Here is a 15527-nt window from a genome sequence, read left to right as displayed (position 1 = left end):
CAGGAACCAGTCTGAGAATGGGAAACAGGAGGCAGGAATCCACATGGGGCAGTCATCCATGTTTTACTCCAGGCAGGCATTACTAGTCAATTGCAGCACTTCTTGCTAAGCCATACCCTGGTTTCCAAAACCTTTACAGCAAACATTACCAGACCAAATAATTGTGATAGGAAAAGGGCATAAAACCCACTTGTAGCCAGGCCTGGTGACACAAGTCTGAAGTCCCCAGCTATCCAGGAGGCTGAGGTGGGAGGCTCCCAAGCTCAAGGCCTGACTCGACTATAGAGTGAACTGAAGGCCAGCTTGGGCAACCTAGCGAGACCTTGGCTCAAAAATAAGAAGTAGGGGCTGGTGAAATGATTCATTAGGTATAAGCACTTGCCACTGAGCCTGTGGATCTGAGTTCGATCCCGGGGACTCACAGGTTCTTCTCTGACTCCATACTCATGCCCTTGTACTGCAAAAACACAAAGCCCCTTCTTTGTGGTGGGCTCTCAATTCACAGCCATACCAGCTGTGGCCTCTTGGCTCGCCCCCTCACTCACGACCTTTGACCCTCCCACTCCCTGTTCCAGACACAGTGCTCCTGCCCCCACCCTCTGAACTCATCCCATCCTCTTCCCAAGTACTGGATGGAGATTGAACTTCGGGACTCTCTCACAGTAGACAGGCACTCTGCCATTGAGCTCTATCTCTAAGCCGTTTTGTTTTTGAGAAAGGGGCTCATTGTGTACCTAAGGCTGGCCTTGAACCCTCAAGCCTCCCACTTCAGGCCCATTCTCTCTCTGGAATTACATGTTTATGCCACAGTGCCCATCATCACCTCTTGAGTTCCCGAGGTGCCCCCGGCTCAGGAAGTTTTTCTGCCTGGCCACGGCAGGGTCTGTTCAAGCTCCGAATTCTCCCTTTCAGGGTCCAGCAGTTCCCACCCTTTACCCACTTATAAGGCACTTCATCCCCCGGGGCCTGGTCCCTTCCATCGCTTGAGTACCACCACCCACAGTGTCAATCCAGAGTCCTGGAGCAGCTAGGCCTCTCATTGGCCATTCCAAGTTCTTGGTATCCCTGAGAAGATGGGGACAGCTGTGCCGGCTGGTTCTGGGCAGGTGAGGCCTGCGCTGCCCTCTCTTCATGGCCATTTCTTGCTTTCACCTCCTCAGCAATTGTCCCAGACTCCTCAATGAGGTGAGCAAAGAAGGCCTCCGACCGTTGTACAGATGGGAAAGCTGAGGCCCAGGAAGGGAAGTGTCTTGCCCATTGGCTTGGCACTGGTCCCAGCCACTTACTCATATACCCACAGGGCCGGGGGTGAGTCATGGTGGCCCAGGTGATGGGAAGGAAACATATAAACATGAGCAAGTGGGAAGGGCAGTCTAGGGAGAGGGTGGAGGACTGCCTGGGGCTTCCAGTAGGAGTTCCCACACACCAGCCCCCTTGGGCTTACTGGCCAGGTGCACATCTGACTGTGTCCAACATGTTCCCCGGGCTTTGCGTCAGCTCTGGGACCATTGCCAACTCCTTGGACAGATGAAGAAACTGAGGCCCACGGTCACAAGTCAAGCTGTGGCCAAGGCCTGGGTCCGGACTAAAATCCAGAGCTCCTCCTTCTCTGCCAGGGTTCTCAGTTGGTTCCAGGCTCCTCTGCCCTCCCCCACATCTCCCACCCCCAGGTCGGAAGACTGTCCACCACACTCTTGGACTCTTTGGCTAGCCTCTGACGAGGTTCATCTGGCTTCCTCTTGGACACTTCGCTGGTTCTTGCTTGGGTGGTGGCGCCCTTATCGGTCCCTGTACTAGAACCTGCCTTCCTGCTTTTGCCTTGGACTACCTTCCTTTCTTCCCCAGACTCCCCTTCTGAGCCAGAGCAGACACCTGTGAAGTAGCTGTGTCGGGATTAGAACCCACCCCAGCATGCTTCTAGAAGCTTCTATGTTGTCAGCCATAAGCATCTGCTCCTATGATTTAAAATGTGTTGGGGCCTCCCTGTCACGTGGTATGATTCTGGAAGCCTCTCACTTTCCATTCCCCACGTGGCCTTCAGTATGTCCCTTCTGACCTACCTGGAGATGCTCAGTAGGAGAACCTGGAGCCCAAAGGCTCCCTGCCCCAGCCCCTGCTCTCCCCTTTGCCAGGGCCTCAAATTCCTGTCAGAGTTCCTCCTTCCCCTGCCAGGATCAGTATGGCATACCCTTCCTCCACAGGCCGAACCAGAACTCTAGCCTCTTTGTGGAACTTGAATCCTTAGAATCCCGAGCCTGGGTCTAGGCCCATACCAGCACCCCTTAAGCCCAAAGAAGCAGTGAGGGGGGGTTGATTCAGCCAGATGCTCCATCCGCCAACACTGAAGTCATCTCTGGAGAGCCAGGAGCCACTCCACAGCCTGGGGACATCAGGTAGGCTGCTGAACATTTTCTCGGGACGCAGAGGCAGGCTGGGCAGAGAGGGAAAGGGGTCCCCACACTGAAGTACCCTGTCCTTCCCTCCTCTGTGGAAGGCCCTGGCCAGGCAGCACCCCCATGAGCCCTGCCTGGACTCTGAAGGAAGCAGTGCTTTGGAAAGCAGGGTGGTTAGCTGCCTGCTGCTGCTCACCCTGTCGTCCTTGGCCTCTGTCCCTGCGCTTCTGGTCCTTTTGTGGCTACCTCAGCCAGGAAGGGCCTAGAGTGCCTATGGGTTGGGCCCTGCTGACTCCCCTAACTCAACTGTAAAAAGTAGTGATGGAGTTGGGGGTCCCCTGGTTCTGTCTCTCCAAACGTGCCTATGGTTTTTAAACTGGGAGAGCAGGAGTCAAAAGGTTCTTGACAATCAAACCAGTCCCACCTCTGAGGCTGGGAGGGTGGAGCAGGCCAGGAATTCCCAGGGCACCTGGCCGGGGCTGGCGGATGTGCCAGGGGCCTGGGCTGGGCTTGCCTTGGGTGGGCAGGTCTCTCAGTAACTGCTCGGCCTAATTGCCTCATTAGAATCTGCCTGTCGCCCGGGCCTGTCTGGTCCCCTCCCTAGCAGCCTACGCAGCCCTGTTTTTCAGGAATCCCTCCTATGAGGCATTGATAGTGACAATGACGGTGACCATGATGATGCCAGGGAAATGGCCTGGGAACCACCTGGCCTGGCCAGACCCGGGCGCCGGCTTGAGGTCCCTGTCCCAGGTTTCACACCTAGTACAACTCACATAGGCTGGGCTGACCTGGAGCTGCCTGTCTCCAGATTGGTGGCGCCAGGAAACAGATTGGGGATGCCCCTATCTGGTGGCTGCCCCGAGGCCTACTTCTGCCATATCAGCAAGTGTCCCAAGGAAGGTCCCCCTCCATCCCAGAAAGCACATAAAAGATTGTGGAAGGGTGCAGAGGTTCAGTGAACTTTGACTCTGTTCTCTAATGTGAGGACAGGATGGGCACGAGGCTGGCTTTGCCGGAAGCTGCCCGGTCTTCCTCCTGGCTCTCAGCTCTAGCTCATGAGGAGAGCATGAGCCAGAAGGAATGGTCCACACCTTAATCCCAGCACTCAGGAGGCAGAGGCAGGCGGATCTTGGATTTCTATGAGTTTGGGCTAGCCTGGTCTACATAGTGAGTTCCAGGCCAGTTAGAGCTGCATAGTGAGACTCTGTCTCCTAAAAAAAAGTAAAAAAGAAAAAAAAAAAAAAAAAGAGGAAGAAAAAGAAAGAAAGAAAACAAAGCGAGGGAGGAAGGAAGGAGACGGCAAAACCAGAACTAAAATCATCGCTCTGACTCTCATTTCCAGACAGGATGTGGGACTTCCAGGCAGCTCCAGGAGCCACACGGAGACCCGGAGAGCTGAGAAGACATGGGCAGTCCTGTCACTTGGGATGGCTCCAGGCGGGGCTCCAGCCCTTGGCCCTGCATCTCTCCCTTGGCCTCGCTAACTCCCAGAGGGAAGCCTGGCAGGTTCTTAGTCAGAAATGCCGGGGAAGCACCTCCGTGGCCCAGGGGGCCGCCTGAGCATAGATGCTGTTTTGTTCTCATGCCCTATAGGAGGTAGCAGGAGCCGTCTTGGCCTGGTCCAACTGTGTCAGACAAGGTCAAGTACAGACACCTGCCAGGCCATACACTGTGACTTTCAGGACGGAGTAGGGATGACATGGGGTGGGTGGGGTGGAAACTGGAAAGCCCGAGACAGCTGGTCCCAACCCCAGCCCATCACGGCCTCTCCCCCAACCTGTTTCTTTCTCTGTAAAGGGGATTGTGGGATGCCATGCAAGGCCTCTAGGAAGCAGGAAAGGCCTACGCATGTGCGAAAAGCCTAGCCTTCCCCTGCCCAGCCCTCTTTGTGTTCAGGCAGGAGGGGAGAGAGAACCAGTAGAGGACGCTGGGGGGTGGGGGGCTCTGGAGCCGAGTGCCGGGAGGGTGCGGGACACCTGGGGGGGGCGTCTGGAGCGGAGTGCCGGGAGGATGCGGGACACCTGGGGGGGGGGTCTGGAGCGGAGTGCCGGGAGGGTGCGGGACACCTGGGGGGGGGTCTGGAGCGGAGTGCCGGGAGGGTGCGGGACACCTGGGGGGGGCGTCTGGAGCGGAGTGCCGGGAGGATGCGGGACACCTGGGGGGGGGTCTGGAGCGGAGTGCCGGGAGGGTGCGGGACACCTGGGGGGGGGTCTGGAGCGGAGTGCCGGGAGGGTGCGGGACACCTGGGGGGGGGGGTCTGGAGCGGAGTGCCGGGAGGGTGCGGGACACCTGTGCCGGCATGTGGCTAGAGTGGGCTCTGGGCAGAGGCTGGCCCCAACCGGCGGTGAGGCAGAGACAAAGGCGCTCTTTTGAACCTCGAGCCAGTGGCTGCCCCATCCCCAGGCTGATATTGCCGTGGGGTGGCAGCGTGGACACTCCCAACAGCCTGGGCCTGCCCGTGCAGGCCTCGCTGCATGGGAAAGGCCCTGCCTGCCAGCTGGGGCCTCAGCACCCATGCTGTCCCGCCCACTGCCTGCTCTCCATAAGGAAGGAAGATCAGGCGGGGAACCACCAGGGCCCCCGGCCTGACTCAGGCATCCTTCAACCTCTAGTCTTGGCCACAGTGTCCCCACCTCCACCCCCGCCACCATGGGCTCCCGCCCCGCTCTCTTCTTAGCTGTCCCCGCCATTCAGTGCCCACCTTTCCTAAGAGCCAGAGGAAAATGACTGTTCTGACAGTATTTTCCAGAATGGGTTCCAAAGAACTCTAGGCCCACTAGGTACACCTCTGTACAAGAGCTCCCGTGGTCACGCCTCTGGAAACAACTCCACCGGATAGGAATACACGGAAGGCTCTGACGAGTCCCGCAGGGAGGCTGCGGCGATACCTGTCCATCCTGGCATTTCCCAAACTTCGGTGATCAGAGTGATCAGCACCAGATTTTTTTTTTTTTTTCATAACCTCCAGGGAATGGGTCTTTTAGGAGAATGTGGCCTTAGGTTGCTTGGTGGCTATTCAACATTTTTCAGATGGGAAGCTGCAGCTCCCTAAGTTAGTAGTGGCTCAGAACCCCCAAAGTCTGCCCCAGGGACCCTGGGCTTTGCCTTTTACACGGGTCCAGCTCCCCACTGGGAGCAGAGCTCCTAGTCCAGCTACTTGGGAGACTGAGGTACTTCAAGGGAGGGAAGAGGAAGAGCCAAGACGGCCTGCCTGGCTATACTTCCTTCCATCAACAAGCCGACTCTTGGTCATGGCCAGTTCTTTGTGGTCTCAGCTTAGAGCTGGTCCGGGCCAGACAGGGACGAGGTGGGGAATGTAGGGGAAGCTGCCCCTCTGCACACGGGCCTCGGACAGAGCACCCTCCCCAAGCCGGGGCCAGAGTTGGGTTACGAGCCCTGAGGGTCTCTTAATGAGTTCCACATGGAGTGGATGGCTGAGCGAGGAAATGGGAAGGGGCTGGGGAGGAGGAGAGGGGCCCTGGGAAGGGATTGGAAACATATGGCTGTGGAGGAAGCCAAGGCAGACTCGGTCCCCAGAAGCTCTACCACAACTCCAGATTGGCAGACAGGCTCCCAGGCCCCTGCAGGAGGCCCCAGGCCAGTGGTTGGATGGGGGTGGTGCAAGAGGCCCCGAGGAGGCCGCTCTTGTCTCTCAGCCAGAAAAAGCCCCAATCCTGACTCTGCTTATCCAGGGTCCCGGACCACAGTGGGTCGGGGGAAAGGACCTGGGAAGCAGGAGAAATTGGGGACCGAAGGAGCCTCACTTCTGGTGACTAGTGACAGTGTTCTCTCAAGCCCTGCCCTCTCACCAGGCCCGCTGGTCTGAGGAGCTAACCACCAGCCTGAACACCACCTTGGCTTTCTCAGCTAGGGCATGGGGAGGCCTGCCTGGCACATGAGTTGTGTGGAGGCACCTGGCTTGGCCTGGTGGTTGGAAGTCCACTGGGGAAAGGCCATACTGGTATGTGGTGGGTGGTCGAGTCCAGTAAAAGATGTGTGGCACTGGGCAAGGGCATGTGAAGGCACCATGGAGCACAATGGACCCCCCCCCCCCCCAGGAATACTGGCCGAGCCCCAGTGGAGTCAACAGAGGCTGAGCTGGCTGGCTGGCATGGGAACAGCAATAATCCAGGCCCACCTCTTGAGTTCCTATCTCCTCCCCGGGCCATGGATCCTGTTCCACTGGAGACAAACCCAGCTCTTGGAACTGTGCATGAATTGTCTCAGCAAGTCTCCAGAGGACCACAAGGCTCCTTCGGCCGCCCCTCCATGCTATCAGTATGAAGGCTGAGACTCAGCGGTGAGGTCCTGCATTCCTGGCTGCAGAGGCAGTGTGTGTGAAGGCCCTGGGACTGAGGGGGATGGGACTGAGGGGCCCACTTGGCCTGGCTTTGGAGGAGGCTGAGCAGGAGCGCCATGAGCTGTCCATAAGCTTCCTGTTACCTACTGTCTTTCAGTTTGACCCTTTGGCAGCTTGAGAGCTGTGCTGAGAACCAATGGGGTTGCCGGGGGCAGGCGTGGGAGACCAGGTTGGAAAGGCCTGGGCTCCTTGCCAGGCTCGCTGTTGATCTGCAGGAGGGCTGACGAGGCTCATGCTCTTGGGGAGGTTGGTGGTCGGCACCTGGCATCCCTGCCTGAGGCTTCCACTCCCACCAGAGGGGTCTAAGGACCTGCATTTCCTTCAGATCAGAGGCCCTGGTTTTCAACAGGAGACTAGACACCTCTCCAAAGGGCTGTGAGCATTCTTGTGGGATCTCATGACTGGCCTTATTCTCGGTGCATCTCAACCACTTGGGGGAGATGGTCACAACCCACATTCCAGGGGCAGCCTCAGAACAGAGGTCAGTCTCCCAGCTCCTGCCGGAGTCCACAGCAGCCTGGTTTTGAGGACAGAAAGTTCCTTCTGTTTCCAGGGAGCAGGCATAGGTGTGGGCGCATGCGAGCTGCTGCCTGGGGAGGCAAGAGTGCTAGTTACATGCTTTTCAGCTCCAGGTTTCAGAGGCTTCCGAGGGACAAATTCTGCAGCAGCTGTCATGGGAAAGATTCTGAGCCCTGCGCAGGGCTGGGGAGAGATGAACATGTCCTGCCCTGAGCACGAGGGTTGGGTCCTTGGCTGGGGTCAGTCTAAGGAACTCAGCGTGGAGGTGGGCTGGGTTAGTGCAGCAGTTTCTTGAAGAGCAGGGTTGTTCTAGAGGGATCTGTCAAGCAAGACCCTGGGCCAAGCCAAGCCTGGTGGAAGGCAGAGGAGGCAGGGGAGCGGAGCATTTAGAAGCAAGGACACCATTCTTCCAGGGCTAGGGCTGAGATCGAGGGAACACACAGGCCTGGTTAAACATGAGCCCAGGAGCTCAGGGACATCTAAATCACCAAGTGCAGATGTCCATCTGGAAGGTGGAGATGGGTAGGGTGTTGGTGTGTGTGGCTTCATTACACTAACCTGTGGGCCCACCGGGGACCCACCAAACAGACTAAAGGACCCCCTTCCAAGAACAGATGCTGTGCCCGAAAGAGAGAAGTGGAGGCTGAGAACAGGAAGCGCAGGAAAGCGGGCTTCCTTCCTTCCTCCCTCCCAGTGAACAGACTTCTCCATGCAGTAGGAGTGGGAGGGTGGGGTGGGGGAGGGGTGGGGGTTCTTTCACAACTGACTGCAGGCCACTGGCTGGTGGCCTCATCTCAGTGAAAACACCTACCCTTGCTCTATAAATAGGCTCTCTGGAGAGCGCTTCCACATGCAGGAGGCGCTGGCCCCCCCATGCTTCCTAGCAGCTAGGCATCATGCACTCTGGGCCGGCTCATGGTCCACCCCAGCATAGGTCCACCCCAGCACAGTCATGAGTGCCCCACAGCCTGGGCCAAAAGGCAGAGTGGAGCTTCTAGAGGGGCACTTCCTTAGTGTGCTGGAAGTAAGCCCACAGCGCTCACGGTGCCGGGGCTGGGGTGGGCTAGTCTCCCAGGTCAAGGAACCAGGCCCCATGGCCAAGCAGCAATGTTCACAGGAAATGGAATTATGCCCTGGGGCAATGATACTGCCTGTCACTGGCTCCCTCAGCAAACTTCTCCTCAGCAACCCAAGGTGGGTGTGGCAGGGGGAGGGGGCTGTTGGTGAGAAGCTGCCCCTGTGGCCTCTGGCCCCCCTTGGATGGTCCCACACCAGTTTAGGCTGGGGCCATCTAGGGCCTATCTTGAGCCAATCATTAGGAAGATGAGGTTGATGACGGAGCTGGGATGGCAGGGTGAGGGTGACTCAACCTGCACTCGCTTGCTCAGCGGGCTGGGTTTCCGGGGTTCTCGTAATCACAAACATCCACTCCCAAACCTAGGCTAGCCCTAGTGGTGGCCGAAGTGGCTTTTTGCCTCCTCACCGCTGGAGATGCCTGTGGCAGGAGCTACTGAACAAGGAATGAAGGCCACCTGGAGTTCTGAGCCAGAGACCCTGGGCCCACGAGTCCCCTCTCTCCATAGATATGTAGAGCCAAGTGCCGGGAAAGAGGCCTGGCTGTGGGGTGATAGACAGTCATATGCTATCCACACTCACACCGAGTATTTTACAGAGTCCAGAAAATAGGAGGGGGCTTTTCTTGCTTTCTTTTTTTTGAGACAGGGTTTCTCTGTGAAGTCCCAGCTGTCCCAGAACTTGTTCTGTAGATCAGACTGGCCTTGAACTCATGGAGACTCACCAGCCTCTGTTTCCCGGATGCTGGGATTAAAGGCATGCGTGTGCCATCAACTGCCCAGCTGAGGGGACTTTTCAAGACCAAAGAGCCAGAACCTGGGCAATGATGAGGAAGATCATCATCTCACCTCTGCTGCTCTGCCCACTACCAGGAAGAAATCATGAGCCGTGGCAAAGTCGTAAGACAGAGACCCCAGGACAGAAGGCAGGAAAATGGGAGAGTGCTTGCTCCAAGGCAGAGACTGTGGAAATAGCCACAGGCCTTTGGGGGCTCTTGGACCACACCTGTTAGATGCCCTTGAGTGTGTGTGGGGGGGTGGCACTCAAAGATGAGGGGCAGGTGGCTTGCCAAGTGTGGTTAGTTGTGGTTAACTTGACAAGCTAGAGTCATTTGGGAAGAAGGGTGGACCCTCAACTGAGAAGATACTTCTATCGTATTGGCCTGTAGGCAAATCTGTGGGACACTTTCTTGATTGATTGGTGTGGGAGGGTCCAGCCCCTTGTGGTGCCCCCCTCAGCTAGTGGTCCTGGGCTGTATAAAAAGGCTGAGTGAGCCATGGACAGCAAGCTGGGTTTCTCCATGGCTTCTGCTTGAGTTCCTGCCCTGACTTCCCTGAGATCTGGATGGGTAAGATAAGTTAACCTTTCCCTCCCCAGGATGCTTGGGGTCAGAATGTCTCATCATAGCAGTGGAGGCAAACCATGGCTGGGAGCAGGCTTGGCCACTTATTCCTGGGGCTGCCTGGCACCATTGTCTCTCTGATAGTGCAGGCCCATGCCCAGGAACCCCCGCAAGCTGGCCAGGGCAACTTAACCAGATATTTCTTAGGGGAGGGAAAGAGTTAGAGCCTCTCTGGGAGCTCAGTTATTAAATCCAATCGGGAGCCATCGCTGAACTTTCAGAGGGCTGCTTTTGTGCTTGGAGCAAGGGGGAGGGGGTGGGAGCAGAGGCGCTATCAGGCAGGGCCGATCTATCATTTGGGGATATAAATACTGTAAGAAAGGTCCATCTACATGACCTCCAACCTTGCAAGGCCCCCAAGTCCATTCAGGCCCTCCCCCGGCCCCCGTGTTGGACTCCCTAGCGTTCCAGACAGTTGTCCAGCTCAGGGAGCTGGAAAGTCTTCACAGGGGTAGCAGATGCCAGTGTAGCTAGTCAACGCCCGGAGTGGTAAGAGGACTGTAGACCTCCTCCCCAACCAGGTGCAACTTGGGTCCCCAGCTTCTTGGAGCAGGGAAGTTCTGAGTTGGTTCTTGTGGGAGCAAAAAGGACCCTTTGGGAAGAACTTGGCCCTAAATGAGCTTTGGCCCTTCCTAAGTCTGCCCTGGGCATGGAAGTAAAGATCACCCCTCATTCCAATGGAGGCTGAAAAAGCCCAGTGGTAGGTAGAATGTGAGCCTACTGAGAACTGTACTTTCCCTAATCCCGAGGTCACTGCGGCTCTACTAAGGAAGGTGTGTGTGAGCTGTGGAAACACCCCAGGAAGGCCGCTCTCACTTGGCAACAGCAACTCCAGGAAGGAAAGGTTCATTTGGTTCACAGTCCATCATGGTGGGGTAGTCAAGCAGCATGAGCTTGAAGCAGCTGGTCACCTTGCACCTGCAGCCAGGAGGCAGAGGGGGATGGAGGCTGACTCTCAGCTCCCACCTCTACCTGTTTTTTGAGACAGGGTCTCACTGTGAGAACAGGCTCAAACTTGGAGATTCACCTGTCTCTGCCTCCTAAGTGCTGGGACTAAAGGCGTGCGCCACACTCGGCCTGCGCCACACTCGGCCTGCCTTCACCAAAGGAGCCCATGCCGGGTGGCAGATCAGCATGGGAGGGGTGACCAGGTTGGCTCCACGAGCTGCACCCTTTGGGTAGCAGCCAGCTAAAGCTCCTGGGACGGGGTGCTTGCTACCTCCTGAAGCAGCTGAGAGGCTCTCCTGCCTGCCAGTGCAGGCTACCAGGCTCTGCCCTGCAGCTTCCCAGGGAACCCCAGCTGCTGTCCCTGACAATGGGCTCTGCCATCTAGTGGGACTGGACAGAGTGACAGGGTCCCTTGAGTCACTACCCTGCACTGGCACAGGGCAGCACCTAGAGGAACAGAGGTCATTGCTTCAAAACTCTGTAACCATCAGAGCCTCAGATAGGTTGGACCGAGTATTGAGGGGCACAGCTGGGGGCAGGCAGCTGTACCCCTCAGGCAGCTGTATCCCCAAGGTCTGACTCTGGAATTCAGCTCTCCCCGCCTAGGGCAAGCTGGAGGAGGCAACCTCCCACACTTGTGGTTTATCAGAAATCAACACAGGCTGGCCCTCTTGCCAGCCTGCACTCTTAGACATTCAGGCTCTCCTTCTGGAAGCTGCAAGGGCTGTGAGCATGCTAACTAGCCGGTACTGACGGCTTTCGGGGAGTTCTAGCACCGCACCCACCCCAGGGCAGGGCAGGACAGTATGTTACGGGATAAGGACCTCCCTGGTTGGCTGAGCCTCAAGACGCTGAAGGCTGAAGGTACAGGCAATGCAGACATGGAAAGCACTCACTCTGGCTTTCCCAGTCCAGATGTAGAGGAGGGGCCCCTGGAAACCCTCATGAATGAATGGAAATGGGGTGCTCGGGGCCTCCACACCCTGACAGAAGCCAGTTAGGGGAAGGTGGGTAGTACACAGGGCTCTGGCTACCCTTGCCCTCCAGCACCCCTAAACAGCACAAACAAGGGTATCCTTGGTCTCAGAAACAATCCTCCAACAACGCACCCCCAACCCCCCTGTTGCTGTTGTGATTCTCTTTACGGGCCCTGGGATGGAGGACTGATCAGGTCTTACCCAGAACAAGCCATTCCTGCAACAAGTCAGTCAAATTGGTTTTAATTTTCAGATTCCTTTGTTCTCATGAAGAAGTCACAGGCCCTGGTGAATCTATGTGGTGACAGAAATTAAAGAATTTGCAAAGGCCCTGCCCATCCCACCAAGCTTGTTCCTGAACAAACCTGACTCAGATGGGCCGACTGGGGGGTGGTCAGATGGAGAGAGAATTCTTGGTTCATCCAAGCAATGAGCTGCCAACTTAGAAGCCAGTCAGGGACCTGAAGGTGAGGTGAATGAAAACCTAGCAAGGCTCTCTAGACAGTGCGCCGCCATCTTAGGACTCTGAGGAAGCGCACAGTCCAAGTGGTTCCTTTTGGTTAAACCGAGTGTGGTCCTGCCAGCAGGGTCTCAAGTCTCCCTCTGTGTGGCACTGCCCACCGGGAGCGTCCTATGGTCGGGTGGGGAGGCTCCAGTACAAACAGCACTTGGGGGTGAGGGAGCAGGAGCACCCAATCCCAGCCTGGGTACGGATGTGGCTCCCTTTATTTATTTACTCATGTCCTGTACAAATCCCTAATGGACTGAGCTCCTGATTCTTGCCCCCGATCATGATGGCGTTCTCTGCATGATTAGCTGCTGGTTCTCCAGGCACTGCTTCAGCTTGTCTTCTGCCAGGGTCAACCGCTGCTCCAGGATGGACACTGTCTGCAAAACAAAGGGGTCAGTTCAGGACGCAGAGCCCACCTTGCTGCCCTGGGGATCACCATAAGCCACCAAGCCTGCTGCCCAATGCCAGTGCCTCGCTTCCCACCAGCGGGCTCTGCCTGGCCTCTCGTGCCTTCTGTGCGCATCTCTGGAGTTTGTGGGCAGAAAAAGATGCCTTGTGGGGAGGCAGGTGGCAGATCTCACAGCCCTTAGCCCTTCTCCCAAGACAATCATGGCATAAGGAATTTTGACCCCTAGCCTGGCCCAGGCTCTGTCCATCACCAGAGACCATGGACCACCTCTTTCTGGGAAGGAAGTTACCCCGCAAATGACACTACTTCACCGGGTCCTGCCCAGGACACAGCCCTGTGCTGAGGGAACTCTTCCCAAGGTGGGCAGGGGCTAAAGCTGGGAGTGAGTCCCCGGAGCCCAGAGGGTGGGCGCTCTACTTGTGTGGGTCCTATGAGGACAGAGTGAGACAGTGCCACCTGGGGGTGAGGATGGGGGTGATCACTGGCAAGTGGCAATGCCACGTTGATCCACTTACTTCCACACACCCAGCACCAAGGCTGCCTACGGATCCAGTCACCTGAGGCTGTGTGACTTCACGGACCAAGACCCGTCTTGCAGACAGGGCTCCCACACAAGTGGTCTACTTCCTCTGGCTTTGGGCGGTGTCAGGAGCGGACAGCTGCATACTTCTCAGAGCGGCCACCCATCCCAGCCTGTCCCACCAGTCACGCCTACCCTAACACTTGCTGGGTTGACCCACGCTCAGCTGGTCATTTCATTTCCCCCACTGAGGGTTGCTGAGTGCCTACTGCATACATGAAGGCCACACCAGCCACTGGGGATAAGGTCACTGCAGGCCAGGCCACTGTGAGCGCAGCAGGCTTGGTGACCACAGGCACTAGGAAGGTCATGTAATTTCACCAGTGAGATCTCTCAAGAGAGACTGTCCCGTTCCCTGAGGTCCCATGAAGGCTCGAGCTTGATCCAGAAGAGAGCTTTCATGCACTTGATAAAATGGAGACATTCTGGAAGAGTTTCCCCTTCACTGCAGCTGTGAATGTGGACAGCCTCCTGCGAAGACGTCAGACGTCACTGAGGTGCCCCTTCTGAATGAGCTAGCCAGGGATGGGAGGACCGGGCCATAGGGCAGAACCTGGGAAGACCTCTGCCTGTGGAACATGAACTGGACCTCCAGAGGCAGAGCGAAGCTCAAAGAACTCATCATATCCCCAAGCTGGCCAGCCAGCCAGCCAGGACCGGGTCTGCATCTCGTAAAAGTGGCAGTGGAAACAGCCCCCGGCTGGCCCGAGCAGCATTCCTGGAAGTTTCCATTGGCTGCTGTGAAACTCACACTGCCAAAATAATTCTTCTTCCAGACCCTTTCCGACAGACAGTCGAGACTCAAGGCCACAGTGGGGGAGCCTGGCTGGTGCCATTTCCTTTTCTGACTTTTTTTTCCTTCCTTTTAAAATTTTTAACAGGAACCCAATTTCCAAATGCAGAGACTGTGGACTCCGAAAACAAGAGACGTTGGACCAATGGCAATACTGGGGCCTCCACTTGGTTCCCTCGGAGGGAGGCCCATACTTCAGGCCAGCAGGAATGCGGTCCTTAAATACGTCCATATTAGATTAAATGGAAGAGAAAAGCACCCTCTGGTTCACAGCCACTCACTAATGGAGGGTGCTGGGCCCACCGGAGACACTTGGTTTCCAGTTCTGAAGGGGGGGGACGCCTTCCTTGCTTCGAAGCCTTGATCTAAGCACTCCAAATTAACCTCAAACTCGTGGCAATCCTCCTGCCTCAACCTTTCCACTGGTGGGGTGCTAGACAAGCACGCCAGGCCTAGCAAAGGACACTCTATAGGGTGCCCCTCACACCTGCATCTCCCCACTACTCTCTAGCTTCACTCCCTGCCAGGCTTGAAGAGTCACGCCATCCTTATGTTTGGACAACACTTCCCCTGTCCGTTCTGCCCCGAAGCCTGTTCTGCCAAGGGGCCAGGTGGCAGTGACCACCAGGGGTAACTACCAGGCAGTTCCAAGACCCATTGATCTTAATGTGTTTTGAGCCTTAAGGATGGGCTTGGACAGAAGGGGCTTTCTAGATATCTGTACATTAGAATGCTGCCTGGCATCATCAGCTTCACATTTTCTCCTTGATGACCCTACTCTAATAAAGCACACAAGTTCATTTTCACAAAAAACCATGATCCCCATGACAAAGCTGGGACCTGGAAACCATGTTTTTTGTTTTTTTTAAACACCTTAAAATAATATTCTACAACAGAGAGAGAACAAAAGAAAAAAAAATCCTGCATTGTTACAGGGTTTTGCATAATGTTGAATGCTTTCTATATTCTTGGAGGAGGTCTGGCTGGCTGTCATGGATTCTCCCATGAAGTCTGGTTACTGCGTTGTAACTTGGCTTTTTTTTTTTTTTTTAAATGCCGAATGCCGTTTATTGAAGGAGGGAGGAGGTCTTAAATACAGGCTTACAGCACAATGGGGGAACCCCGGAGGGCAGAAGTTCGCTACCGATGTTTTACAATCTTGCATCTAAGCTGAAACCATGTTCTTGACGTCTGCTGTGGTATCTCAGTGAGACTGTAACTCACATTAATTTGGATTGTATACCCTCCCAGAAAAACTCGAGTTTTTTCTTCTTTTTCCTTTGTTTTGGGCCAAGGTCTCCTGCAGCCCAGGCTGGCCTTGAACTCACTATTAAGCTGAGGATGGCCTTGAACTTCTTTCCTGCCTCTGACTCTTAGTGCTAGGATCATAGGCATACATGAGTCACCAAGCCTGGTTAACGCCCAGTTTGGTGCTGGGTATCAAGTCAAGGCTTTGTGCAAGCTAGACGCACGCACTCTACCGACTCGGCTCTATCTCCAGCACATGATGTGCCTTTCTCCCCGGCAATGGAACAGTCCCGCCAGGGCATCTGAGTAGCAG

At 56.0% G+C, this 15527-nt stretch overlaps 1 protein-coding gene across 4 annotated transcripts in view; it reads right to left on the bottom strand.

Annotated features, from left to right (window-relative positions):
• Positions 1-11900: 11900 nt before the first annotated feature.
• Positions 11901-15527, bottom strand: part of Poc1a (POC1 centriolar protein A) — a 71771-nt gene continuing 68144 nt past the window's right edge. For 3 of the 4 annotated variants that reach the window (XM_076575450.1, XM_042281558.2, XM_076575451.1), the window contains one exon: positions 11901-12561. In XM_076575450.1, the coding sequence (XP_076431565.1) occupies positions 12463-12561 (99 nt within the window). In that variant the 3' untranslated portion in view covers positions 11901-12462. The remainder of the gene's footprint in view (positions 12562-15527) is intronic. The other variant, XM_076575452.1, reaches the window with a different exon arrangement.

Source organism: Peromyscus maniculatus, chromosome 7, assembly GCF_049852395.1.
Source record: "Peromyscus maniculatus bairdii isolate BWxNUB_F1_BW_parent chromosome 7, HU_Pman_BW_mat_3.1, whole genome shotgun sequence".
NCBI lineage: Eukaryota > Metazoa > Chordata > Mammalia > Rodentia > Cricetidae > Peromyscus > Peromyscus maniculatus.
Note: the sequence above shows the minus strand (reverse complement) of the source record. Positions and strands in the feature narration are given on the sequence as shown.